We start from the raw sequence: 27,876 nt of genomic DNA, 5'->3' as shown, positions 1-27,876 counted from the left end.
TGTCTCAGCAGGAAAGCTGTGCTGGGGAGCAGTTCCCAGCTCCAGCGGTGCCCTCAGCACGGCTGTTTGCAGGGAAATGGGTTCTTGTTGAGATTCCATCCCATGTTACGGTGAGGATGATGAAATGGCATTCCTCCCCTGGAAAACTGCGGCCGGGTCCCCAGCTTCATGGCAGACATGACAAAGGAAGGAGAGCGCGGCCTTCACAGAGAGCAACTTGTGCCTCACTGCCCCACGGATGGCTGGGTGCAGAAGAAGGCTGGGAAAATGCTTCTTCCCCACAGTTTTTCACTTGTTGCAACTTCCTGTCCACAAGGAGATTTCGGGGTTCGAGGCAGTCTTAGTGAAGCCAGCTCTTTCCAAGAGCGGGGCAAGTTCCTGTGGAGAGAGCCCTTGGAGCTTCAGCTTCCTCTGAGACTTCACCAGCCATGTCTCAGCACGGAGACGACTGCTATTCCTACTTTTGCTCTGTGAGTGGAAAGGTATGGCTGAGTTTCTTTTCTTGGTTCTTCTTCCTTTGTCTCATTTTTAAGGGAAGGGACGGAGCGGGAGGAGCCCTACTGCTCCTTTGTGACCTCAGTAAGCGGTCGGGTTCTGTGCTCTCTGCTGACAGCCTGGGCTAATGGCGTGGACGTGGCTTAGGCTGTTTTCCCTTAGTGATAAATAATGTCTCAGCATTCTGATATCCCATCTCTGGCACCATCTGGAACCTCTGTAAACCGTGGCTGCCCGTTCCCTCCAATGTTTCTTCCTTTCTCTCTTCAGAAGCAGCCAGCAGGCTGCCAGGGATCCAACGGCGCCTTTCAGCTCACAGAGGGACGCAATGGGGACGACCCGTCCTTACTGCCAGGCAAAAGTGAGTGTCCTCAGCCCTCTGCCATGAAGTGTGGAGGTATTGTTACTTCTGGGCGGGGGCAGTGCTGCAGGGGATGCCAAGCAACCACCCATTTGGAGTGCAGGAAGGAGCAGTGAGAAGTGAGCAAACAGATTGTGTTTGGGCTGTCAAAGTAGCATCCTTCTGTGTTGTTTTTGGTTTTATTTTGTTTTTTGGTTTTTTTTGGGGGGGAGAGGGTGGCTGGACAGGGACACGGGCTTACTGGACAGTATTTCTGCTGCTTGTTGGTATCTGTGAAATCAACACATGATCTGTTGTTGTAGGGATGGAGCCTGCGCATCCATGGAATGGAGCAGGGCAAGGGGGAATACGGAAAGCCTCCGTGGGTAAGAAGCTCTTGTGAGCTGTGGTGTGGGTACCTGCCCTTAAATAGGGCTGCATGAAGGGCAGTGTGTGTGATGGAGGAGAGAAGAAAGGACACTGCAGATCTGTGCTGACTGCAGAAAGGGCACAATGCTGTGGCAGCAGAAAGGCAAACTGAAGAAAGTGCTCTTGAAGACCAGGAGCTTGTTGTTGGCTGTGCTCAGATCTTCCTCCAGTGAGATGCTCTTCATGTCTTTCTTGTCTCCTTTGTGTCAGAAGCTGATGCAAGCAGCCTTCCAGCAAAGCGCAGCCTTGCAGAAAGCCAGGGGAGGAGCGCAGAGTGTGGCACAGCACCCAAGAGAGGTACAGACACACAGCAGGCATCTGGCGTAGCCTTTCTAGTTTGGCTTTCTGTCTGTTCTTTCCTGGGACTGTTCTCATTGTGTGTTCTTGGGGTCTTAATCCCTGGGCTTGACAGTTACCTTTCCCATCCTGATCTGTAATGGGAACCCAATGTTGACCAGAGATCCCTTGGTATGGGATGAACATGGTGCAGGAGAGCTGGCATTGAGCCTTTGGGATTTTCTTGCTTTTCCCCGCAGTGGCGACCAGCTCGGATGTGCCAGAGGACATCAAGGACATTCAGGGTTTGCTCTCTTGGATCGGTGGTGAGTTTGGGGGCTGCAGAGCCCACAGGTGTGCGTTTGCACAGAGTGGGTGTGGGAAGTCCCCAAAACGGTGATCATCTTGCATTTTCAGACGTGGCGAGAGCTGCTGAGGTCCCCAGAGAGAAGCCAAGCAGGCCAGGATGCTTCATCGCTGAGCTCCCTGACAAGCCCAGGGACTGCACAGAGCTCAGCACAGAGGCACAGGCTGCCAGCGGGAACCTCACCGACCCCTTCTGGGGGCTTCCACCATCCCCTGGGTTCCTGTCTGAGCTGCAGTGTGGGTTGTCACAGCTGCACCCTGCTGCGCCACCTGCCAGTGCCCGGCTCAGGCCGCTGCCGACCACCCTGGCTGTCGGCACAGCTCCCTCAGCCCAACCCGCACAGCCCATTGAGGAGGTGCAGCTAAGGGAGCCCCAGGTGCTTCAGGCTCCCTCGCCACCATCACCAGGCTCTGTTATCTGCCGGGTGGCAGATAAGAAGAAGAGGGGCAGCACCAAGCGGGCCAAGCTACCTGTGCCTGCTGGCACGGCCCAGAAAGGGGAGAGTTCCCAGCAGGAGCAGCCTACCAGCAGCGCTCCAGCCAAGAAAAGGAAGCTGCCTCCACGCAAGGAAACAAAAGAAAGAAAAGGCTGCAAACGTCCAAATCAAGTGAAGCTGCCTGGGGTCAGTGCAGGAGCCAGCAGCAGCGGGCAAGAGGGCACTGCCAGCGAGCTGCGCAAGCACCTGTGTGAGTCCATCCAGGCCGTGCACCCGCTGGGGCAGAGAGTGACTGCGGTGGGGCCGGTGCGCCAGCCACCCTCTGTGCAGCCCCAACCCACAGCCAGCGCCAGCCCTGCTGCCCTCCAGCCCCAAGACAAGGCAGTGCCGGCACCTCCAGCAGTGCCGGCACAGGAGGATGCAGCCAAGAAGACGGCACCGAGCTGCCTGCGCCGATCACCACGGAGGAGCTCACCGCTGCAGAGGGACCCACTGCCACAGCTGCACCAGCAGCAGCCTCGGCCACAGCGCCCCGCGGACTTTGTGCCCTGCGTGGGGCCCCGGGTGGGAGGTGGTGCAGTACCCACAGTGCTGGAGGAGTCGCTGCCCATCACAGCCGAGCAGCGGCCCGAGAGGGAGCGCATGAAGAGGCTGGCCCAGGAGGAGCGGCAGCGGGCGGCCCAGCAGATGAAGATCGGCCCCGTGCAGTTCCTGGTGCAGCGGGAGATAGACATGGCCATAGCTGACAAGTACGGCTACCCGTAACCCTGCGCTCCTCGCCGGCCCCGCAGCACCAGGCAGCAGCGGCAGCTTTCCTGGGGTACGAACAATGGCCCCATCCCTCCCCTCCAGAACAGAGCCGTCCTCCAAAGTCATCACTGGGGATGAGACACTGTCTGGGAACTCAATTGTTGTGGGATTGCAATTTTAGGAATATTGCTGTTCCCGTTACTCGTTGTTTTCTATGATGGGTTATTAAATGATTTGTGTACCCTTTGCTGTATCCTTATGCCTGCAGTTATTTGTGCCGTGTCACAGCCCCTCAGACTCCGGCAGCGGCAGCAGGGGCAGCTCTCATGGAGGGGGGAAGCAGGGGCAGCTGGGCCTGCTGTGCAGATGGACAGACAGGCATCAAGATCCCTCACATGGCATCGTGGCTCCTCTGCCTTGTTTGGGTCCTGGCAGTTTTGTCTTCAGACAAACAACTTCAGACTCAGCCAAGCCTGGACACCCAGAGCAGCCTTTTCCAGCTTGCGGCAGATTACGAGTGGTGTTCCCCAGGGCTGAATATAGGGGAAATATGGGGAGTCTAGGGGGATCTCCATTGAACACCTTGATCAGGGATCTCGGCCAGGGCACTGAGTGCACCCTCAGTAAGTTCACAGACAGCACCGAGCTGGGAGGGAGTGCTGATCTGCTGGAGGGGAGAAAGGCGCTGCAGAGGGAGCTGGAGAGACTGCATTGATTCTATGGTTGGGCTGCAGTTGGACTGCAGGACCTCGAAGCTCTTCTCCAACCTGAGCAATTCTAGGATTCCACGATCCCATATGCATTCCAAGTCCATCCCATATCCACAGCCCACCCCATATCTATCCCATTTCCTGAAATCCCATCCCATATCCATCGCATATCCATATCCCCACAGCCCAATCCCAAACCTCACAGCCCAATCCCACATCCAACGCCCCAATCCCGCATCCCAATCCCTCATCCTAAATCCCACATCCCAATCCCTATTCCAAATCTCGTTCCCAGTCCCTCATCCCAAACCCATCTCCCACCAGTCAATCCCTCATCCCAATCCCAATCCCAATCCCACATCCCAATTCCACATCCTAAATGTCGCTCCCAATGTGGGAGGTGATGGGGGAGTTGCAGGGGTGAGATAGGGAAGCCGTAGGGTAATATGGGGCTCTAGAGGGCTGTTGGAGGTGTATAGGGGTAAATATTGGGGGATGCGGAGTTATAGGGCAATATGGGGCTGTTGGGGGGGTGTAGGGTAATCTGGGGCTATAGGGAGCTGTGGAGGGTGTATAGGGGTAGATATGGGGGGATCTGGGGCTATTGTGGTCTTTTGGGGGATATCAGGGGATATGGGTAGCTGCAAGGGGAATATGGGGGCTGTCAGGGGCTGTAGGGGAATATGGGGATGTAGGTTGCTGCTGTGGGAATCTAGGGGGATATGAGGCTGTGGGGGCTGTAGGGAAGGATGTGGGGCTATACAGGGCTTTAGGGGGGCTGTAGAGTGACTTACAGCCGTGTGGGGGTTATAGGAGGCTGTGGGGCTATAGGAGTGGCTATGGGCTAGAGGAGGCTTTATAGTGGCTATCGGGGAGATATGGGGTTATAGAAAGCTGTGGGGGATTATAGAAAGGGTATGAGGGGATATGGGACAAGAGGGGCTGTGCTGATGATATAGGTAGGGGACTATGGGGGAGTATAGGCAGTGGGGAGGAGTGGGGGGGATGGGGGAGTTGAAGGGGCTGTAGGTTAATGTGAGGCTGTGGAGGGACTACAGGGTAATATGGGGCTATGGGGGGTGGGGTATAGGATCATATGAGGCTGTGGGGGGCAGTGGGGTGGATGTAAGAGTGGATCTTGGGGTATATGGAGTTGTAGTGGGCTGTGGGGGGATGCCAAGGGATATGAGGAAATGGGTAGGTGTGCAGGGAATATGGGGGGCTGTCAGGGGCTGTAGGGGGATATGGGGATGTAGGTAGCTGATGTGGGAATCTAGGGGGATGTGGGAATCTAGGGGGCCTATTGGGAGAGATGTGGCGTACAGGGTGCTTTGGGGGGACTATAGAGGGTTCTAGAGCTGGGCAGGGCTTGTGGGAGGATATGTTGTTTTCAACTAATGAGAACACCAGGCTACAGGCCTGAGCTCTTGTTTGGACCACAGGGACGCGGTTAAATGGCTTCCAAAACTGCCCTGTAGCACAAGGGGGATACAGAGTCTTTAGGGTGGATGGCTGAGAAGACAAGGAAGTGCGAGTGCCCTCTGTGAGAGTGCACTGAGCTCTGCCTGGGGATGGCAGAGCAGCCAGGTCAGAGCTAATGGAAATGGCAAACAGAGGAGACCAACATTGTCTGTTCCAGACTTCCTTATCAGGAAGAGCAAGTGGAAAGTGCCCTCTGCAGACAGATGGGATCCTGATGTTGTCAGGCCCTTGTCCCCTCTGTGGGCCTTATTCACTCCAGTATCTGCTGCAGGGACAGCAAAGCAGGGCTTACTCCATCCAGAAGATCTCTGGAGAGCACAGATGGCAGCTTCTTGGCCAAGCTAGAGAGGAAGCAAAGAGGAGAGGTGCTCTGCTGGATCTCATACGCACCGGCAAGGAATGGCTGGTGAGGAATGTGAAGGTCAAAGTGGCACCAGGCCATCTGCAAGACACAAGTGGATCTCTTTTTATTTATTTATTTATTCATTTAAGAAGAATTGAAGACAAAGATAGAAATCAAAGAAAACGTGTTAACCCTTCTCAACATGTAAAATTCTCGTGAGTCCTGTTCCATATTAAGTTGCAAATATGAGTCTTTCAGGGGATTTTGTGACATGGGTTTTTTGTTTGGTTGGTTGGTTTTTTTCTTCCTGTAATTGCAGTGTTTTCCAGAAATGTGTTTGCAGGACGCAGATGCCTTCAGGTACAGGGACACAGACAGCGGTGCCAGTGCCAATGCCTTGTGAGTACAGCCTGGCACCTGTCTAACTCATTTCTAGTACAAATATTTCCTGTGAAAGACAAACCTCAATAGACGCAGCTTGGACATGGCATGCAGCAGATCACTGTGTTTTGCTGTTCATTCAATTGCATCACCTTTCCTTCTGTTTGATGGCAAAAAAAAAGAGAGAGAGAATTCTTTCCTTGCCCATGTGCAGCTGGTTCTCTGAGGAAAGCCAGTGGGAGCTGGTGCAAAGCAGGTTTAACACTGAGCAGGTGACTGCAGAGGAGAAGAGTGATGTGAGGAAAAGTGACACAAGTCCCATGGGACCAATGTGAGAAGAAATGGGGCGGGGGGGTTGAGGAGCACCTTTGTCCACACTGTAACAGAATAGACCTCACTGGGGGCATCCTGGATTGGTATCAGTTGCACAGTGCTGATTTGATGTCTTCTTTAAACCCAACTATAAATAAATAGACAGTAAGTGTATTTTGTGTATTTTGGACTCTTCCTCTTTAAGCTCTCGCCAGATACCTCTCCATTTTGCTGAACAAGCTCTGAAATCCTGAAGAAGATAACAGGAAGGCTCAAGGCACAGGAGGCTCTTTAGGTTATAATGGGCCCCAGGGCGCATTTGATGCTGAGTCCATCAACCTCCAGTGCAGTGAGAAGTTTGCACAAAGTACTCAGCAAGGCAAAGTCAGAAGTAACAGTGAAGTTTCTTGGAGTATTAATGGGCCCACTGAGGGCCATTACCAAGCAAGCTTCCCAAGGGACTTGTTAGGAAGATAATTGGAAGCCATGACTACAGGCAGGCAAAGGCACTGGCATGGTGGCTCTGATGCTAAGAAACCCTTCCTTTGCCTTACCAAGCTGACAGGCCAAGCCCTGATCCCCAGACCCTTGGCTGGGAGATCCTGTCCCTCCTGTTGGCTCAAGGCCCTCCCTGGGGCAGTGGGATGGAGATCTGTATGATGTTAAATGAAAGACACGGGGACAGAAGATCCCAGGCTCTGCATGGGGTGCAAGGATGCTGTGAAGTGCATGTCCCATGTGTGCCCTGTGTCTCATTGCAGGATGTGGGATGTGAGAAGGGCCCAGTCTGAACAAGCAGTCAAACCTAATGAAACGCTGAACTTCAGATCTCTCAGTTCCAGTGCCCTCTGCACACTCTCCTGTATTTTGATGTCCTTTCTGTTCTGCGGTGCCCAGAAGTGCACCCAGTGCTCCAGGTGAGGCTGTAGCAATGCAGAGCAGAGAGGGACGATCCTTTCCCTCACCCAGCTGGCAATAACTTGCTTCATGTGCTCCAGGGGACCGTTGGCCTTCCTGGCTGCCTGGGCACACTGCTGACTCACATTCATTTTGATGTTGACCACGACCCCCCCAACCCTTTTCAGTCAGACCTTTTTCCAGTGTCCGTATCCAGTCAGTGTGTATGTCCAGGGTTGCCCCTACCCAGGTGCTGAATCAGGCACTTGTTCATGTTATGGTTTATGCACTTGGTGCTTAGTGCCAACTGGTACCCACTTCTCTGACTTGTCCACATCTCTCTACAAGTCCTCTCCACCCTCAGTGGAGGCAACAGCACCTCCTCATCTGGTATCATCAGCAGCAAACTTGCTCAGAACATCTTCTAGTCCTGCATGCAAGTCATCCACAAAAACATGAAAGAGAAGTGGCCCTAAAATGAAGCCATGGGGAGCCCTGATAGTGACCATCTACCAGCCTAATGGAACCCATTGATTGTAAGCCTTTGGGCCTGACCTGTTGGCCAACTGCTCACCCACCACGTTCTGTTTCTGTCTAGCCGTATGCAGGACATTGTGTCCAGAATGGTGATGTGAGAAACAGTATCAAAAGCTCTTCTGAAATCCTCAAGATAACATCAACTGGCTTCCCTTGGTCAGCTAAATGGAAAACCGTGTCATAAAAGAACCTGAAGTTAAACAGGACCTTCCCCTCAGGAACTTGTGTTGGCTGCAACCAATGACAGAATTGTCCTTCAGCTGTTTTTCCATAACTCCCACCATCACTTTCTCCATAATTTTACCGGGCACTGGAGTGAGACTGACAGGTCCATAATTGCCCACGTCATCTTTCTTGTTCTTCCTTACAATGAGACAACATTTGCCAGCTTCCTGACAACTGGCATGACCCTAGACTTATTTAGATGCAATTGAAATGAGTGCCCAGAGCATACTAGGATGTCATCAGTGAAACAATGTGGATGTGCCATAGCTTTGCAATGCCTTTGACTCCAGAGTATGCCACAGATGGAGCAGAGAGGCAGATCTGACTCTTCTGTTGTTAGTTCAACCATTTGGTAAGTGGAATAACACTACATGATACATGAGGACTGTGTCTCTGCTCTGCTCTGCTCACAGGGGACAGGTGTGGGGGGTTGCTGTCATGTCAGTGCAGATAAACTCACCTTCTCTTTAGCCCTTTTTCATCTGTAAGCTATTCCACTATTTGTACCCTTAGATACACTTCTACATATCTCAATTACACTTCCATAAGCCAGTAACAACTACACTTTCATATACCATCAAAACAGTTTGTCATACAATACAGTTCTTCAGTTCCCATAAGACCCTTAATGCCATATATCTTTCCATTAACAATCAGTATTGTTCAGTAATAAACACCTCACCACAGAACCAGCACTGATTGGCCCACCTCCCTCACACACTTTCTCACAAGCAGAACATACTATTACATAGATGGGCTGACACTCATTAAATAGGATAATTAAATAGGCTTTTTTATTTTAAATAAATTAATTAAATAATTAAATAGGCTTTTTAAAGTATGTCAAGAGTGAAAGGAAGACTAGGGAGAGTGAGGATCCCCTGCTAAGTGAGGGAGGTGTTCTGGTAACGGGGGATGCTGAGAAGGTGGAGATACTGAAGGCGTTCTTTGCTTCTGTCTACGGTGAAAAAGCTCTCCCTCAGGAATCCCAGACCCTCAAGCTAAGTGGGAGGGTCCGGGGAATGGAAGACTTGACTTTAGTCAGGGAAGAGCTGGTCCATGAGCGCCACACCAATGTTCATAAATCCATGGGACCTGATGGGGTGCATCCACGGGTGCTGAGGGAGCTGGCAGAGGTGACTGCTGAACCACTCTCTATCATCTTTGAGAGGTCTTGGAGAATGGGGGAGGTGCCTGAAGAACTGGAGGATAGCCAGTGTCACTCCGGTCTTCAAAAAGGGCAAGAAGGAAGATCCAGGTAATTACAGGCCAGACAGCTTCACCTCTGTCCCTGGAAAGGTGACGGAACAGCTTGCCCTGGATGCCATCTCCAGACAATTGGAAGAAACGGAGGTTATCAGGAGTAGTCATCATGGGTCCAGCAAGGGGAGGTCATGCTCGACCAACCTGGTAGCCTTGTATGACATTTTCACTGGCTGGGTGGATGGGGGGAGAGCGGTGGATGTCGTCTACCTTGATTTCAGCAAGGCATTTGATACTGTCTCCCATGACATCCATATAACAAAGCTGAGGAAGAGTGGGATAGATGAGTGGACAGTGAGGTAGGTTGAGAACTGGCTGACTGGCAGAACACAGAGGGTCGTTGTTGGCGGTGCAGTGGCCACCCTTAGCAAGTTTGCTGATGGTATGAAGCTGGGAGGATTGGCTGACACACCTGAAGGCTGTGCTGTCATTCAGTGAGACCTGGACAGGCTGGAGAGCTGGGCAGTAAGAAACCAGATGAGGTTGAACAAAAGCAAGTGTAGAGTCTTGCACCTAGGGAGGAATAAATGCATGCACCAGGACAGGTTGGGGGATGAGCTGCTGGAGAGGAGCTCTGCAGAGAGGGACCTGGGCGTCCTGGTTGGCCAAGAGCCAGCAGTGTGCCCTCGTGGCCAAAAAGGCCAATGGCATTCTGGGGTGCATGAAAAAGAGTGTGGCCAGCAGGTTGAGGGAGGTGATCCTCCCCCTCTACTCTGCCCTGGTAAGGCTTCATCTGGAATATTGTGTCCAGGTCTGGGCTCACCAGTACAAAAAAGACAGGGATGATCTTTTGGAAAGAGTTCAATGGAGTGCCACAAAGATGGTGAAGGGCCTGGAGCATCTCCCCTATGAAGAAAGGCTAAACGAACTGGGTCTGTTTAGCCTTGAGAAAAGAAGACTGAGAGGGGGCGTGATCCATGTCTATAAATATCTGAGATGTGGTGTCAAAGTGGCGAGGCCAGATTCTTTTCATCAGTGTGTGGAGACAGTACAAGGGGAAATGGCCAGAAACTGGAGCATAGGAAGCTCCGCAATAATGTGTGCAAGAACTTCTTTACAGTGAGTATGACGGAGCACTGGAACAGGCTGCCCAAGTCTCCTTCTTTGGAGATATTCAAGAGCTGCCTGGACGCCTACCTGTGCGCCTACCTGGTGTTCCCCAGGTGTCGGTGCTGGGGTCTGTCCTCTTCAATATCTTTATTGATGACCTGGATGAGGGCATCGAGTGAACCCTAAGAAAGTTTGCAGATGACACCAAATTGGCTGGGAGCGTGGATCTGCCTGGGGTTAGCAAGGCCTTACTGAGGGATCTGGACAGGCTGGAGAGCTGGGCTGAAGCCAATGGGATGAGGTTCAACAAGACCAAATGCCACATCCTGCACTTTGGGACCTGGAATGGACTGTCCAGGGAGGTGGTGGAGTCACTGACTCTGGAGGTGTTCAAGACTAGATGTTGTGTTGAGGGACATGGATTAGTGGGAGCTATTGGTGATAGGTGAATGGTTGGACTGGATGATCTTTTAGGTCTTTTCCAACCTTGGTGATTCTATGATTCTGTGATATCCTGTCATTGTACGTGTGCCCTTTTTGTTTCAGCAAACGCTCTCTGGGAGGTCTCACCACATGTCTGGAATTAGTAACTAACCACTAGAATTCTGGTGTTTAACTCAACAGATTTTAATGTACTGTCATGATGCTGTTCTCTTTCAGGAGCTGCTGGCCATGAGGACACAGGGACGTCTCAGGGGAGACGAGTGGGAAGGATAAAGATGACATCCTCTGCTGATGAGCTGGGCCAGGCTCCTGGGACAGAAGGAGCTAATAAAAGTGGGCAGTGCTGCAGAGAGACAGCTGTGCCCAGGAGCAGCTCTTGTGCACAGCACAGCAGGGCTGGGGCATGATCTGAAGATGACATGAGGATAGAAGAGAAGGAAGAGAGACCTTACAAAGTATGTACAGCGTGAGCGTGCTGTGAGCTCACTGAAGGAGCATTGCCTACAGACCATGGTAAGTGTCTTGCATTAGGCAGGGCAGCTGCTTTTCCTGGAGGGATCACCAAACTGGGGACAACCCATAGCAGATCTGGCTAAAGGCACTGCATGTTTCTTTACTGTGGAAAAAGCCTTCTGCTCCAGCTGAGGTCTTCCGTGCTGCAGTGTCAGAGCACAGCCCTGAGGGCTGCGTGTCCCAGCACGGCTGCAGACTGTGCAGCCAGGGCTGCAGGCGGGTGCCCAGGGCTGTCCTGCAGAGCAGGGTCCCTGCTGTGCCTCAGGAGCTGTGTGCCGGCTATGGGACTCTGCCGCCTGCCAGGCTCAGCACTCAGCCTGCCCGGGGAGCTGCCCAGGGTGCTGCGGGGAGACGTGTGGGGGGAAGGAGCCCCCTGGCAAGAGGAGAGCCAAGGCAGGGATTTTCCATTTCCTGTTCTTAGGGAAGGATAGAGGATTGGAGGCAGAAATCTAAAAGGGGCTGTCAAATTTGAGGACAGCTCTGAGACCCCCAAATATTTCTTTAATCCATCAATTGCTTTGTGAACAGTCACACAGAATGTGCTTTCAGCCTCTCCTTCCTAAAAGGATACAAACAGTTTCAGTTCTCGTTGTTTTCTGCAGACATTAATAGTTCACTTATCCTGCAAACAGGCTGATTTCTCTATGGCAAATTGAAGTGCACAGTGGCTTGGACTGGGGTCTCGAAGAGCAGCTGGAGTAAAGAGGAAAATATCCAGGAGGCTGGAATATGATTAAGAGATGAGAAGAAAGTAAGAGCTCCTTAATCTTCTACTCCTTAAGGGACGGTGAAGAAATAAATTCAAGATCTGGAGTTAATTGAACATTTCCCAAGGGGAAATTCAAATATTTATTGTATAGCAGGAGGACTGTCTCTGAGAGTGGTCTGGACTCATCATTATCTTCTGCACTCTGAACAGGACTCCATGCCCAGCAACAGCAGATGCCCAACAGCAGCTCCATCAGCGAGTTCCTCCTGCTGCCGTTGGCAGACACGCGGCAGCTGCAGCTCCTGCACTTCTGGCTCTTGCTGGGCATCTACCTGGCTGCCCTCCTGGGCAACGGCCTCATCAGCACAGCCGTAGCCTGCGACCAGCACCTGCACAGCCCCATGTACTTCTTCCTGCTCAACCTCGCCCTCCTCGACCTGGGCTGCATCTCCACCATTCTCCCCAAAGCCGTGGCCAACGCCCTCTGGGACACCAGGGCCATCTCCTACGCAGGATGTGCTGCACAGGTCTTTTTCTTTTTCTTCTTCATGTCAGCAGAGTATTACCTTCTCACCATCATGTCCTATGACCGCTACGTTGCCATCTGCAAGCCCCTGCACTACGGGACCTTGATGGACAGCAGAGCTTGTGCCACCATGGCAGCAGCTGCCTGGGGCACTGGGGTTCTCTATTCCCTGCTGCACACTGCCAGTACGTTTTCACTGCCTCTCTGCCAAGGCAATGTTGTCAACCAGTTTTTCTGTGAAATCCCCCAGATCCTCAAGCTCTCCTGCTCAGCCTTCAGGGAAGTTGTGTTTCTCTTTTTTAGTGCCAGTTTATTCTTTGGGTGCTTTGTTTTCATAGTTGTGTCCTATGTGCAGATCTTCATGGCCGTGCTGAGGATGCCCTCTGAGCAGGGACGGCACAAAGCCTTCTCCACGTGCCTCCCTCACCTGGCCGTGGTCTCCCTGTTTCTCAGCACTGCCTTTTTTGCCTACCTGAAGCCCCCCTCCGTTTCCTCCCCATCCATGGACCTGATGGTGGCAGTTCTGTACTCAGTGGTGCCTCCAGCACTGAACCCCCTCATCTACAGCATGAGGAACCAGGAAGTCAAGGATGCAGTGAGGAAAGTGATGACCAGATGTGTTTCAAAAACACTGAACTGCCCATCTTTTGGAATTCATGACATGTAATGCAGCTTTTTACTGTTACAAACCCTTTGTTTTGTTTTGATCAGTTTTTATAAGTGCAATGTATTAAATCTGATTCTTTTTTTAAAATACTGTAATGCTTTTCACTAAAACGTCATTATTCAAATCAGTTCCTCTTCAGCTTGTCCCTTTGTTGTGTAGCCCAGATACACTGCACATAATGAATGAGGCTCCCTGTGAAGCTTAACAGAATAAAGGACGTGCAGCGACTCTGTCTGTCCTCCTTCTTGTGAGACATTTCTGGAGCTGTTGGGGTCGGATGTTCTGAGAAACCCACAATCCAGCAGGAAGCACACAGCTGTTCATCAGACTGTGCGGTGACTTCAGCCTGCAACAGCTGACGGGACATCCCTGGGCTCCTGGCTGGGGTCTGTGCTTTCAGGTTCACGTCTGTCGGTGCCTCTGTGTTGTGGTGTTGTGCTTTCTGTTGTTGGTATTCCACAACAGAACATCATGCAGAACAGTGGCAGTTGAAGAGTTAACGTCCTCTTTCCTTGTTACCACCGTTTATGGCATTTTGGGTTCCTGTGGGGGGGGAGAGGGTGGGGGCCCGAGGTCAGCATCCCTGGAGGACTTGGCGTGAAGAGGAAGCAGGGTGGGATTTCAGACCGGATCCCAGCCGCTCTCTGCCTCTGGGCATCTCAGCTCCCCACAGAGAAAAGCACATGCTGCCCTCACACTATCATGGTTTGACTCTTGTTTTGGGTAGTCTTTCTTGTTTTGTTTGATTTGGTTACATTTAGTAAATTACTGTTCCTCCTCAGACTGTTGCCATCGTGTTTTCTCTTTGTTAAAACTGTTTGCTCACTCTCTGCTGTTCCCCCTCTCCCAGAGCACGTGGCCAGGTCACAGCAAACCCCTTCCTTTTTTTTTTTTTCTTTTCTCTCTCTTTTTTTTTTTTTTTTTTTTTTTTTTTTTTTTTTTTTTTTTTATGGTGGAAGCTCACAAGAGCAACACTGGAGAGGTATGCCATTTCTCCGGTAGCAACGGCCAATAGATACGAAGACCTAGACAGAAGACCCCTAATTTTTGAACAGATTCTAACACTTCAAAACTTGGAACAAAAATTACCACCATCCCATGCCTCCATATCTGCCATCTGCCAAATGGCAGAAATACTAGATAAAATGGAGAAGAGACAGGATGTCTTGTGGGAGGAATTGTCCCTGGCAATTAATCGTGATGAACCCGTGGCAGTATCAGAAATACCTGATGAAGACCAGGATAATCAAAAGAATCTGCTGAAGGAGCTGGTCAAACTGATAAAAGTCTCAGCTGTCAAAGGCAAGCATCCCTGTCACAGAGTTATCTAGATCAATCTATGTCCGTGATGGGGGGGAAAAAGCAGGGGGACAGTAGGCCCATTGGCCCCCTGGCCTCCAAAAAAATGGGAAGGGAAAAAGGGAAAGGGGTAGGGAGATGGGAGCTGGGCTCAAGGAAGCAAACAGAGAAACAGCAACAATCTAAGGAGGAAAACTGTGTTACTGGAATACAAGATAACACAATATAATACAATCTAATTGAATTTGAGGCTAATAAATCAAGTAAAATAAGAGAGAGAGAGAGAGAGTTTTCCAAAGACTGAGAGGCCTGCTTTGAAATTGAAGTTGCACAGCTTGGAAGCACACCCACACCCATGAGGTCCTCTGGGACGTGTGGAGCACATCTGTGCTCCAAATGGTATTAAGATGTGGAATACCAATAGCTAAAATTACAAAACCATGACACCTAGAAATTTGGCTAGAAAGCCAAAGCAGTGGACCTAAAGCTCCTCCACCCTTTGCAAAACTATAACACTGAGTGATGACTTGGTCTTTAAAACATGTTTACTCAAACTTCTCGGTAAGGATGGAATTCACATCTCCTTTGCCTCTTCCTTTCTTTCCTCCCTCCTCTGTCCCCAAGAGCTTTTCAGGTGAGAGATTTCCTTGGAGAGCATTGAAGAGAGGTACTTAAATGGTTTTCTTCTCAGAGCTGCTTTCTGCTGTGGGTCTGTGAACACACTGCTGTGTGTACCCATTATCCAGGCAGAGAAGTTCACTCGTAGGCAAGGAATAGCTAGAGAGAATTGGATGGGATTACACGGAGCAAGTGCTGAAAGCTTTACATTCAACATTTCTTCTAAAGTCTGTGCCCTAACACATCCCTGCTGGGGAATGCAGGTAATGAGATAAAATCATACGGCTCATCCACAAGAAAATTAGACCTGCAAATACAGAAGAGGTAGGTTTTTCAGCTTATCTGACTTCGTTCTTTATTTTTATTATGCCCCTTCATCCTTTCCCCTTCCCTTCCCCTCTGCCAACCCTTACCCCCCCCCCCCCCCCGTCCCCCTCCCCGCCCTCCCTATCCACAAACTACATAAGGAGCAATAAGGAGAAGACAATTTTTTTTAATCCTTTCTGAAATTTTAGGTGTTCCGTGTTGTGTTTATTTCATTTTGTAGGTGGCTGAATTACATCATAGACCAGTGAAGTCCTGGAAAAGATTCTTGAAGGGGTAAGACAGAACCTTTGGGAATCCTCTACTGAATTTGTCATATCTGCCATCCCCCTGGGGGCAGCAGAAATAAGTAGGCATCTCTGCTGTGAATTAGACAGCTTCCTCCTCAGGTTATGGGTTGTGGGTTCCCTTCAGGGAATCCTGGGATTTCACCATTTTGGTGTTTCCTGAGGGTGCTTCATTTATTTATTTATTTGTATCTTTTCCTGGCTCACTCAACAGTCTCTGATTCTGCTGTAATGTTAAAGTGGTTCTGCAGAGCTTGAGTTCACTGCATCATTCCGTATTGTTCTCTGCTCAGGGATCACCTGCACACCCAGGGAGAACTGACTGTGGTTTCATTGGCCAAGATGCGTCATGGTCATTTTGAACACCAGTTGACTTAGGAGCGTCAGCAAACTAAAAAGCATCCAGCTTAGGCAGTCATTTACTTCTAAGAGTTCCTATTTCTGGGTAACTTCCATGAAGAGTTTGCATCTGCTGGTTTCTAGGGCTAAAGGAACTCTGATGGAGCTGGAAATATTAATGGCTTTTTAAAGATGAAGTTTACTTCTTTACTACTAAGGGGCGATGATTGGAACCAACTGAAGCCAAGGAGCACCATGTTCTGGAAGGAGAAACTGCAGAGACTGACAGATGCCCACGAATACGGAATTCAACCACAACACAAGTAATAGAGTGGCATCAGTGACTTCCAGGGTATTAAAATGTTTATTTCTCTGAAGTTAACTTTACCTGGTGACAGTCATTTAGTTGAACCCCTCCTGGTCAGGGGAAAAAGAAGTGGCTCTGTAAAGGACTCCACTTTAGCCCCTCTGCCTCTACAGAGGTATCTGTTCTGAGCACCTTCTAGATGAGCTGCATTAAGCAGACATGAACCTGTGATAATGTCCGCAAAGCGTATCAGAACTCAGCAATAGGTGAAATGCACATAAGGCTGGGACAGATGGTTTGAAATGATGCTTTCAGCCCTCTTTCCTCACAAGATAGCATGGCAGCAAGGCAAATGCTGAGATTCAGAGCAAGATAAATACTGAAGTGGTACGTGACTAAAGAAATATTTGCTGTTTTCTCCATGAGAGACAACTTCCCCAGAACTCATTTTTTCAGCCCATGACATTGCAATTTTTACCTCCAAAATGGGTATAGGTAAGAGATTTTTTTTTTTTTTTTTTTTTTTTTTTTTTTTTTCTGTATGTAGTTTCATTTCCCTCATGAGCAACAATTCAAAAATCACTTATATTTACAAATATTTACAAAACAAATCAGTATTCCAAGTGATATCTCCAAGTGATACTCATGAAGGCATTCTTCTCACAAGGGTTGCAATCATAACCTTGGACTATAATGGGGGAAAACATCCTGCCCTGCGCCTTTGTTGTGCCTCTCACTGTCCTTCACAGCACAGTGACTGTAGGCTCAGTCCTTCACAACCCAAAGAACCAGGATGAAGGAGCACGTGACAGCCATGGCCAAAGTTTCACTCAAGGAGAATGAAATACGCAGGGGGAAAAGATGGGGAAAGCAATCCTTTCGTAGGGCTAATAGTAATCCTATGTGCTTCCCTGTTTCTGGTACAGAATTAATTATTAGTGATGATGATGATGGTGATGATGTCAAATAACATGTCCTTGCTTTTGCATGTGCACAGGCTGTGTGTCGAGTATGGCTACCCAAGTGACCAATGCGGTGAATGCAAGTGGTGTGAAGGAGTTCATTCTCATCGGCCTCTCTGAGAGCCAAGGTGTGCAGGAACTGTACTTTGTGATGTTTCTTTGCTTCTATACAATTAACGTGGTGGGAAATCTGCTCATTATTGTTACCGTGATTAGCAGCCAACATCTGAACTCCCCCATGTACTTCTTCCTCTGCTACTTGTCCTTTGTAGACATCTGTTACTCCTCTGTCACAGCTCCCAAATTGATTGCTGACTTCCTTGTCAAAAGCAAAACCATCTCCTTTGTGGGCTGCATAGCACAGCTCTTTGGGGTCCACTTCTTTGGCTGCACAGAGATCTTCATCCTCACAGCGATGGCCTATGATCGCTACACAGCCATCTGCAGACCTCTCCACTACACCACGCTCATGACTAGGCGCACGTGCAGCCGCATGGTGGTGGGCTCATGGCTGGGAGGCTGTGCGCACTCCATTGTGCAGGCTCTTCTGACCGCTCGGCTCCCCTTCTGTGGCCCCAACAAAGTTGACCACTACTTCTGCGATGTCCATCCCCTGCTACGGCTGGCCTGCGCTGACACCTACGCCGTCAGCATCATTGTCATTGCCAACAGTGGGATGTTAACTCTGAGCTCTTTCTTCATTTTGGTTGTGTCTTACGTGGTGATCCTGGTCTCCTTGAGAAGTCACACATCCGAAGGACGGCGCAAGGCCCTCTCCACCTGTGGGTCCCACATCACTGTGGTGGTTCTGTTCTTCGGGCCGTGCACATTCACCTACATACGCCCATCCAGTGATCTCTCGGAGGACAAGGTCATGGCACTGTTTTACACCCTAATTGCCCCCATGCTAAACCCCCTCATCTACACACTGAGGAATAAAGAGGTAAAGAATGCCATGGGAAAACTGTGGAGTAGAAGAGTAGAAAGTGAAAAGGCAAAGGTGTAGAAACGTGGACAGTTTTCCCAAAGGATCTTTCACAATGATATATTTGGTCAGCATTGCCACTAAGATTCCTTTTGAATAAAAGCTTGTTCATTCACACTGAAGGCTCATCTTTTGGTTTGGAGGACACTGTAATCCCTGTGACAAGTTGACATTTCCTGTCTGTTCTCTTATCAATGAGCACAGCCTCCCAGTGGGGCTCCCCAGAACTACCTGAAACACCATCAAATAGATAAACGCCATCAGAAACACTGAACATGCTGTAGGATCTCAATAGGCTCTCAATTAAAGCTCTGACATGAGGTGCCAGCAGAACCATCAGGGAGTGTGATCAGGAGATGGACTGGTGGAGTGATTCACTGGCATCCCCGAGGAAAGGGTGCCAGGCAGATACCCCCAGAAAAGTGGTTGACTCCCTGCTCTGTCACAGTCAGACAGACCTGACTGATGAGGAGGGTTGGAAGACAGTCCCAACTTGATATCACAGGAGCCCCCCCTGCCTGCCTAGCCCTCTTCCCCAGCTCCCTCTAAGCAACAGGTTTGAGACACTGGAAATTGAAGGAGATATGAGTGGGGAGGCAATGGAGGATCTGCCTAGGAGGGAGCCTGATGCAAGGCAGTCACCACCATGCCTTGAGACTTCCTCTGTCATGAAAGAAAGAAGGGTGGTCGTGGTGGGTGACTCCCTTCTCAGAGGAATAGAGGGCTCCATATGCAGACTGGACCCAAGCCGTCAGGAAGTCTGCTGCCTTCCTGGCATCAGGTCAGGGACATAACGAGGAAACTCCCAAAGCTGGTTAGGTCCACTGATTATTTTCCACTACTCATAGTTCAGGTGAACAATGGTGAAATTTCTTAGAGAAGCCTACAAACTATGAAAAGAGATTTCAGGAGTTTAGGCCATTTAGTTCAAAGAGCGGGAGCTCAAGTGATTTTATTGTTCTATACCTTCAGGGGCAGTGAGGGACATGGAGCAGGCTTGGAAAGCACGAGCAAAGAATAATTCGATCAGAGGCTGGTGCTGAGCCAGAAACTTTGGGTTCTTTGATCACAGGGCAGTTTACTTGGCCACCGGCCTGTTATCCATGAATGGAACCCAACTATCTCAAAGGGGGAAACGAATCCTAGCACAGAAGACAGCAGGGCTTATCGAAAGAGCTTTAAACTAGCTACCATGGGGGAGGGGACAAAACAGGGCTCACCAGAGATGAGCCTAGGGGAATGCTGCTTGAGCTGGGAGTGAGGCAGATGCCCCAGCTGAAGTGCGTCTACACCAATGCACGCAGCTTGGCTAACAAGCAGGAGGAGCTGGAAGCAACTGTGCATCTGGCAAACCATGACCTAGTTGCTATTACCGATCCAAGGTGGGATCACTGCTGTGACTAGAGTGCTGTGATGGATGGTTACAAGCTCTTCAGAAGGGATAGATGAGGAAGAAAGGGTGGTGGTGTGGCCCTCTATATTAGAGTTTTGATGTTGAAGAGCTTGGGCTTCGGAATGATAAAGACGAGTCCATGTGGGTAAGGATCAGGGGGAAGGCCTGCAGGGGTGACATCTTGCTGAAGGTCTCTTATAGACCACCTCATCAGGATGAATTGATGGGTGAGGCATTCTATGAGCAGCTCACTGAAGTCACACGATCGCCAGCACTCATTCTCTTGGGAGACTTCAACTTCCCTGATATATGCTGGGAATATAATAAAGAGCAGAGGAAGCAGTGCAAGAGGTTTCTAGAGTGTATGGAAGATAGCTTCCGTATACAGCTGGTACAAGAGCCTAGCAGGGGTGATACCTTGCTAGACCTGCTCTTCACTAACAGTGAAGGACTGGTAGGAGTTGAGAAGGTTGAGGACTGTCTTGGGCAGAGCGACCATGAAATGGTAGAATTCTCTATTCTTGGAGATGTCAGAAGGGTGACTAGCAAAACCACTATCCTGAACTTGAAGAGGGCGGACTTTGACCTGTTCAGGACATTTGTAGCATGGGTCCCTTGGGAGTCGCTCCTTATGGGTAGAGGGGTCCAGGAAGCCTGGACACTCCTCAAGATGGAAATCCTAAAGGCACAAGAACAGGCTGTCCCTGAATGCCATTAGGTGAGCCATAGGGGAAGAAGACCAGTGTGGATGAACTGGGAACAATTGTTGAGACTCGGGAAGACAAAGAGAATCTATATCCTCTGGAAGAAAGGACAGGCTACTTGGGGAGATTACAAGGAAGTTGCTAAGATATGCAGGGAGGAAGTTAGGAAGGCAAAAGCCCAACTTGAGCTCCGATTGGCCACTGCAGTAAAAGAGGACAAGAAATCCTTTTACAAATGTATCAGTGGTAAGACAAGAACCAGGGAAAATGTCCATCCTTTAGCTGATGGAGAGGGGAATGTGACTACTGAGGATAAGAAGGCTGAGGTCCTCAATGCCTTCTTTAAATCCGCCTTTAACAGGCAGATCAGTTATCCTCAGGGCACTTTATGCCCTGATCTGGAAGTCTGGGATGGAACGCACAATACTCCCCTAGCGATTCAGGTGGAGACAAAAAGCTCCTCTTCCAGCTGGACTGTCACAAGTCCATGGGACCAGATGGGCTCCACCCTTGGTTGCTGGAGGAGCTAGCGGGGGTGATTGCCGAGCTTGCTCTCTGCCATCTACCAGCATTCCTGGTTGTCTGGAGAGGTACCAGAAGGTTGGAGACTTGCCGATGTGATTCCCATCTACAAGAAGGGCCGTAAGGAGGATCTGGGGAACTACAGGCCTGTCAGCCTGACCTCGGTACCAGGGAAAGTTACAGAACAAATCATCTTGGGTGAGATCACGCAGCTTGTACGTGGCATCCAGGAGATCAGGCCTAGACAGCATAGGTTCATGAAAGGCAGGTTTTGCTCGCCCAACCTCATCTCCTTCTACAACTGGGGGACCAGACTGGAAGACAAGAGGAAGGCTGTTGATTTAGTCTACCTAGACTTCAGCAAAACCTTTGACACTGTCTCTCACAGTATTCTCCCGGGGAAACTGGCTGCCCGTGGCCTGGACAGGTATACCCACCCTTGGGTAAAGAACTGGCTAGAGGGCTGTGCCCAACAGGTAGTGATTAATGGAGTTAAGTCCAGCTGGCAACCCGTTACAAGTGGTGTCCCCGGGGGTCGGTACAGGGGCCCATCTTGTTTAGTATCTTTGTTGATGACCTAGATGAGGGGATTGTGTGTACCCTCAGTAAGTTTGCAGGTGGCGCCAAGTTGGAGGTGGTGTCAATCTGCTGAGGGTAGGGAGGCCCTTCAGAGGGGTCTAGATAAGCAGGATCACTGGGATGAGATGATTGGGATGAGGTGCAACAAGGCCAAGTGCCGGGTCCTGCACTTTGACCACAATAACCCCATGCAGCGCTATAGGTTTGGAGCAGAGTGGCTGGATGGCTGCGAAGAGGAAAGGGACCTGGGGGTGTTGGTCGATGCTCAGCTGAACACAAGCCAGCAGTGTGCCCAGGTGGCCAAGAGGGCCAGTGGCGTCCTGGCCTGTATTAGAAAGAGTGTGGCTAACAGGAGCAGAGAGGTGATCATCCCCCTGTACTCAGCACTGGCGAGGCCGCATCTTGAGTTCTGTCTTCAGGTTTGGGCTCCTCAGTACAAGAAAGACATTGAGGCCCTGGAACATGTCCAGAGAAGGGCAACAAAACTTGTGAGGGGTCTGGAGCACAAGTCTTATAAGGAGCAGCAGAGGGAGCTGGGTTTGTTCAGTCTGGAGAAGAGGAGGATCAGAGGAGACCTCATTGCACTCTACAACTTCCTGAAGTGAGGTTGTGACCAGAAGGGGCTTGGTCTCTTCTCCCAGGCAACAAACAGGGCCCGAGGAAGTGGCTACAAATTGTATCAGATGAGATTTAGATTGGACATAAGAAGGAACTTTTTCTCTCAGAGAATGGTCAGGCACTGGAATGGCCGGGGAGGTGGTGGAGTCGCCATCCCTGGCAGTGTTCAAGAGGCATCTGGATAGGGAGCTAGGAGATATGGGTTAGGGGTTTTCTGTAGGTATGGTAAAGGGAGGACAGTCAGACTAGATGATCTTGCGGATCCTTTCCAACCTTGTGATTCTGTGATTCTATGATCCTATGAATCTCAGCAGAAAGAGTTGTGCTAAGGGTGTGAGGTTAAGGCTGAAAGGCTGGAAACAGACCAGGGACTTAAAGCCACAGCCTGAGAGGCCGATATCAGCCCTGGGTCTTAAATCCCCAACCAGAGATGCCTGTACCGGCCTTGGGTTCCTCTGGAACTCCATTAACCACTATGAAGCCATAGCGGCCTATCCGGGTTCTTATTGGGCTGCACAAGAGTCATCTTCTCCATTATTTTACTTCAGATAACCTCACTGGATGACCCTGGTGCTGGTTTCCTACCATTTGGATCTAGAAGGAGTCCATTTCCTTCGCCTATGATGGAAGCCCAGAAGTGATGCGGGCACTCGCTGAGGTCACAACCGTTGCCGGGTGGGCACGTTTGTGCCACAGCTGGTGAGCAGAGCTGGTGCTCTGGTGAGCGTCTGCACGCAGACTGAGCTCTGGGCCGTCCTTGGAGCTGATCACCCTGTGAGAGCCCGTCTGAAGCAGCGCTGCGGCGTGTGCGTGAGCTGGGCACAGCTTGGGCTGAGCAGGCCCAGCAGGTGAGCCGGGTTTGGTGCTGGGTGGTTGCCGGGAGGTGTCTCAGCAGGAAAGCTGTGCTGGGGAGCAGTTCCCAGCTCCAGCGGTGCCCTCAGCACGGCTGTTTGCAGGGAAATGGGTTCTTGTTGAGATTCCATCCCATGTTACGGTGAGGATGATGAAATGGCATTCCTCCCCTGGAAAACTGCGGCCGGGTCCCCAGCTTCATGGCAGACATGACAAAGGAAGGAGAGCGCGGCCTTCACAGAGAGCAACTTGTGCCTCACTGCCCCACGGATGGCTGGGTGCAGAAGAAGGCTGGGAAAATGCTTCTTCCCCACAGTTTTTCACTTGTTGCAACTTCCTGTCCACAAGGAGATTTCGGGGTTCGAGGCAGTCTTAGTGAAGCCAGCTCTTTCCAAGAGCGGGGCAAGTTCCTGTGGAGAGAGCCCTTGGAGCTTCAGCTTCCTCTGAGACTTCACCAGCCATGTCTCAGCACGGAGACGACTGCTATTCCTACTTTTGCTCTGTGAGTGGAAAGGTATGGCTGAGTTTCTTTTCTTGGTTCTTCTTCCTTTGTCTCATTTTTAAGGGAAGGGACGGAGCGGGAGGAGCCCTACTGCTCCTTTGTGACCTCAGTAAGCGGTCGGGTTCTGTGCTCTCTGCTGACAGCCTGGGCTAATGGCGTGGACGTGGCTTAGGCTGTTTTCCCTTAGTGATAAATAATGTCTCAGCATTCTGATATCCCATCTCTGGCACCATCTGGAACCTCTGTAAACCGTGGCTGCCCGTTCCCTCCAATGTTTCTTCCTTTCTCTCTTCAGAAGCAGCCAGCAGGCTGCCAGGGATCCAACGGCGCCTTTCAGCTCACAGAGGGACGCAATGGGGACGACCCGTCCTTACTGCCAGGCAAAAGTGAGTGTCCTCAGCCCTCTGCCATGAAGTGTGGAGGTATTGTTACTTCTGGGCGGGGGCAGTGCTGCAGGGGATGCCAAGCAACCACCCATTTGGAGTGCAGGAAGGAGCAGTGAGAAGTGAGCAAACAGATTGTGTTTGGGCTGTCAAAGTAGCATCCTTCTGTGTTGTTTTTGGTTTTATTTTGTTTTTTGGTTTTTTTTGGGGGGGAGAGGGTGGCTGGACAGGGACACGGGCTTACTGGACAGTATTTCTGCTGCTTGTTGGTATCTGTGAAATCAACACATGATCTGTTGTTGTAGGGATGGAGCCTGCGCATCCATGGAATGGAGCAGGGCAAGGGGGAATACGGAAAGCCTCCGTGGGTAAGAAGCTCTTGTGAGCTGTGGTGTGGGTACCTGCCCTTAAATAGGGCTGCATGAAGGGCAGTGTGTGTGATGGAGGAGAGAAGAAAGGACACTGCAGATCTGTGCTGACTGCAGAAAGGGCACAATGCTGTGGCAGCAGAAAGGCAAACTGAAGAAAGTGCTCTTGAAGACCAGGAGCTTGTTGTTGGCTGTGCTCAGATCTTCCTCCAGTGAGATGCTCTTCATGTCTTTCTTGTCTCCTTTGTGTCAGAAGCTGATGCAAGCAGCCTTCCAGCAAAGCGCAGCCTTGCAGAAAGCCAGGGGAGGAGCGCAGAGTGTGGCACAGCACCCAAGAGAGGTACAGACACACAGCAGGCATCTGGCGTAGCCTTTCTAGTTTGGCTTTCTGTCTGTTCTTTCCTGGGACTGTTCTCATTGTGTGTTCTTGGGGTCTTAATCCCTGGGCTTGACAGTTACCTTTCCCATCCTGATCTGTAATGGGAACCCAATGTTGACCAGAGATCCCTTGGTATGGGATGAACATGGTGCAGGAGAGCTGGCATTGAGCCTTTGGGATTTTCTTGCTTTTCCCCGCAGTGGCGACCAGCTCGGATGTGCCAGAGGACATCAAGGACATTCAGGGTTTGCTCTCTTGGATCGGTGGTGAGTTTGGGGGCTGCAGAGCCCACAGGTGTGCGTTTGCACAGAGTGGGTGTGGGAAGTCCCCAAAACGGTGATCATCTTGCATTTTCAGACGTGGCGAGAGCTGCTGAGGTCCCCAGAGAGAAGCCAAGCAGGCCAGGATGCTTCATCGCTGAGCTCCCTGACAAGCCCAGGGACTGCACAGAGCTCAGCACAGAGGCACAGGCTGCCAGCGGGAACCTCACCGACCCCTTCTGGGGGCTTCCACCATCCCCTGGGTTCCTGTCTGAGCTGCAGTGTGGGTTGTCACAGCTGCACCCTGCTGCGCCACCTGCCAGTGCCCGGCTCAGGCCGCTGCCGACCACCCTGGCTGTCGGCACAGCTCCCTCAGCCCAACCCGCACAGCCCATTGAGGAGGTGCAGCTAAGGGAGCCCCAGGTGCTTCAGGCTCCCTCGCCACCATCACCGGGCTCTGTTATCTGCCGGGTGGCAGATAAGAAGAAGAGGGGCAGCACCAAGCGGGCCAAGCTACCTGTGCCTGCTGGCACGGCCCAGAAAGGGGAGAGTTCCCAGCAGGAGCAGCCTACCAGCAGCGCTCCAGCCAAGAAAAGGAAGCTGCCTCCACGCAAGGAAACAAAAGAAAGAAAAGGCTGCAAACGTCCAAATCAAGTGAAGCTGCCTGGGGTCAGTGCAGGAGCCAGCAGCAGCGGGCAAGAGGGCACTGCCAGCGAGCTGCGCGTGCACCTGTGTGAGTCCATCCAGGCCGTGCACCCGCTGGGGCAGAGAGTGACTGCGGTGGGGCCGGTGCGCCAGCCACCCTCTGTGCAGCCCCAACCCACAGCCAGCGCCAGCCCTGCTGCCCTCCAGCCCCAAGACAAGGCAGTGCCGGCACCTCCAGCAGTGCCGGCACAGGAGGATGCAGCCAAGAAGACGGCACCGAGCTGCCTGCGCCGATCACCACGGAGGAGCTCACCGCTGCAGAGGGACCCACTGCCACAGCTGCACCAGCAGCAGCCTCGGCCACAGCGCCCCGCGGACTTTGTGCCCTGCGTGGGGCCCCGGGTGGGAGGTGGTGCAGTACCCACAGTGCTGGAGGAGTCGCTGCCCATCACAGCCGAGCAGCGGCCCGAGAGGGAGCGCATGAAGAGGCTGGCCCAGGAGGAGCGGCAGCGGGCGGCCCAGCAGATGAAGATCGGCCCCGTGCAGTTCCTGGTGCAGCGGGAGATAGACATGGCCATAGCTGACAAGTACGGCTACCCGTAACCCTGCGCTCCTCGCCGGCCCCGCAGCACCAGGCAGCAGCGGCAGCTTTCCTGGGGGACGAACAATGGCCCCATCCCTCCCCTCCAGAACAGAGCCGTCCTCCAAAGTCATCACTGGGGATGAGACACTGTCTGGGAACTCAATTGTTGTGGGATTGCAATTTTAGGAATATTGCTGTTCCCGTTACTCGTTGTTTTCTATGATGGGTTATTAAATGATTTGTGTACCCTTTGCTGTATCCTTATGCCTGCAGTTATTTGTGCCGTGTCACAGCCCCTCAGACTCCGGCAGCGGCAGCAGGGGCAGCTCTCATGGAGGGGGGAAGCAGGGGCAGCTGGGCCTGCTGTGCAGATGGACAGACAGGCATCAAGATCCCTCACATGGCATCGTGGCTCCTCTGCCTTGTTTGGGTCCTGGCAGTTTTGTCTTCAGACAAACAACTTCAGACTCAGCCAAGCCTGGACACCCAGAGCAGCCTTTTCCAGCTTGCGGCAGATTACGAGTGGTGTTCCCCAGGGCTGAATATAGGGGAAATACGGGGGAGTCTAGGGGGATCTCCATTGAACACCTTGATCAGGGATCTCGGCCAGGGCATTGAGTGCACCCTCAGTAAGTTCACAGACAGCACCGAGCTGGGAGGGAGTGCTGATCTGCTGGAGGGGAGAAAGGCGCTGCAGAGGGAGCTGGAGAGACTGCATTGATTCTATGGTTGGGCTGCAGTTGGACTGCAGGACCTCGAAGCTCTTCTCCAACCTGAGCAATTCTAGGATTCCACGATCCCATATGCATTCCAAGTCCATCCCATATCCACAGCCCACCCCATATCTATCCCATTTCCCGAAATCCCATCCCATATCCATCGCATATCCATATCCCCACAGCCCAATCCCAAACCTCACAGCCCAATCCCACATCCAACGTCCCAATCCCGCATCCCAGTCCCTCATCCTAAATCCCACATCCCAATCCCTATTCCAAATCTCGTTCCCAGTCCCTCATCCCAAACCCATCTCCCACCAGTCAATCCCTCATCCCAATCCCAATCCCAATCCCACATCCCAATTCCACATCCTAAATGTCGCTCCCAATGTGGGAGGTGATGGGGGAGTTGCAGGGGTGAGATAGGGAAGCCGTAGGGTAATATGGGGCTCTAGAGGGCTGTTGGAGGTGTATAGGGGTAAATATTGGGGGATGCGGAGTTATAGGGCAATATGGGGCTGTTGGGGGGGTGTAGGGTAATCTGGGGCTATAGGGAGCTGTGGAGGATGTATAGGAGTAGATATGGGGGGATCTGGGGCTATTGTGGTCTTTTGGGGGATATCAGGGGATATGGGTAGCTGCAAGGGGAATATGGGGGCTGTCAGGGGCTGTAGGGGAATATGGGGATGTAGGTTGCTGCTGTGGGAATCTAGGGGGATATGAGGCTGTGGGGGCTGTAGGGAAGGATGTGGGGCTATACAGGGCTTTAGGGGGGCTGTAGAGTGACTTACAGCTGTGTGGGGGTTATAGGAGGCTGTGGGGCTATAGGAGTGGCTATGGGCTAGAGGAGGCTTTATAGTGGCTATCGGGGAGATATGGGGTTATAGAAAGCTGTGGGGGATTATAGACAGGGTATGAGGGGATATGGGACAAGAGGGGCTGTGCTGATGATATAGGTAGGGGACTATGGGGGAGTATAGGCAGTGGGGAGGAGTGGGGGGGATGGGGGAGTTGAAGGGGCTGTAGGTTAATGTGAGGCTGTGGAGGGACTACAGGGTAATATGGGGCTATGGGGGGTGGGGTATAGGATCATATG

The 27,876-nt window shown here is 51.4% G+C and overlaps 1 protein-coding gene across 1 annotated transcript; it reads left to right on the top strand.

Annotated features, from left to right (window-relative positions):
- Positions 1-4,194: 4,194 nt before the first annotated feature.
- On the top strand, positions 4,195-18,294 carry LOC140264849 (uncharacterized). The gene is made up of 5 exons (XM_072360754.1): positions 4,195-4,203; positions 12,193-13,148; positions 13,553-13,566; positions 14,284-14,454; positions 17,324-18,294. Exons 1-5 carry the CDS (start codon positions 4,195-4,197, stop codon positions 18,292-18,294), a joined length of 2,121 nt encoding a protein of 706 aa, XP_072216855.1.
- The last annotated feature ends 9,582 nt before the right edge of the window (positions 18,295-27,876 follow it).

Source organism: Excalfactoria chinensis, unplaced genomic scaffold, assembly GCF_039878825.1.
Source record: "Excalfactoria chinensis isolate bCotChi1 unplaced genomic scaffold, bCotChi1.hap2 Scaffold_327, whole genome shotgun sequence".
NCBI classification, from domain to species: domain Eukaryota; kingdom Metazoa; phylum Chordata; class Aves; order Galliformes; family Phasianidae; genus Excalfactoria; species Excalfactoria chinensis.
This window is presented reverse-complemented; position numbering and strand designations above follow the sequence as displayed.

Coding starts and splice junctions, on each gene's coding strand:
- LOC140264849 (XM_072360754.1), top strand. Junction 14,455..17,323: donor AAAAGTCTCAGCTGTCAAAG/GCAAGCATCCCT, acceptor GCATGTGCACAG/GCTGTGTGTCGAGTATGGCT.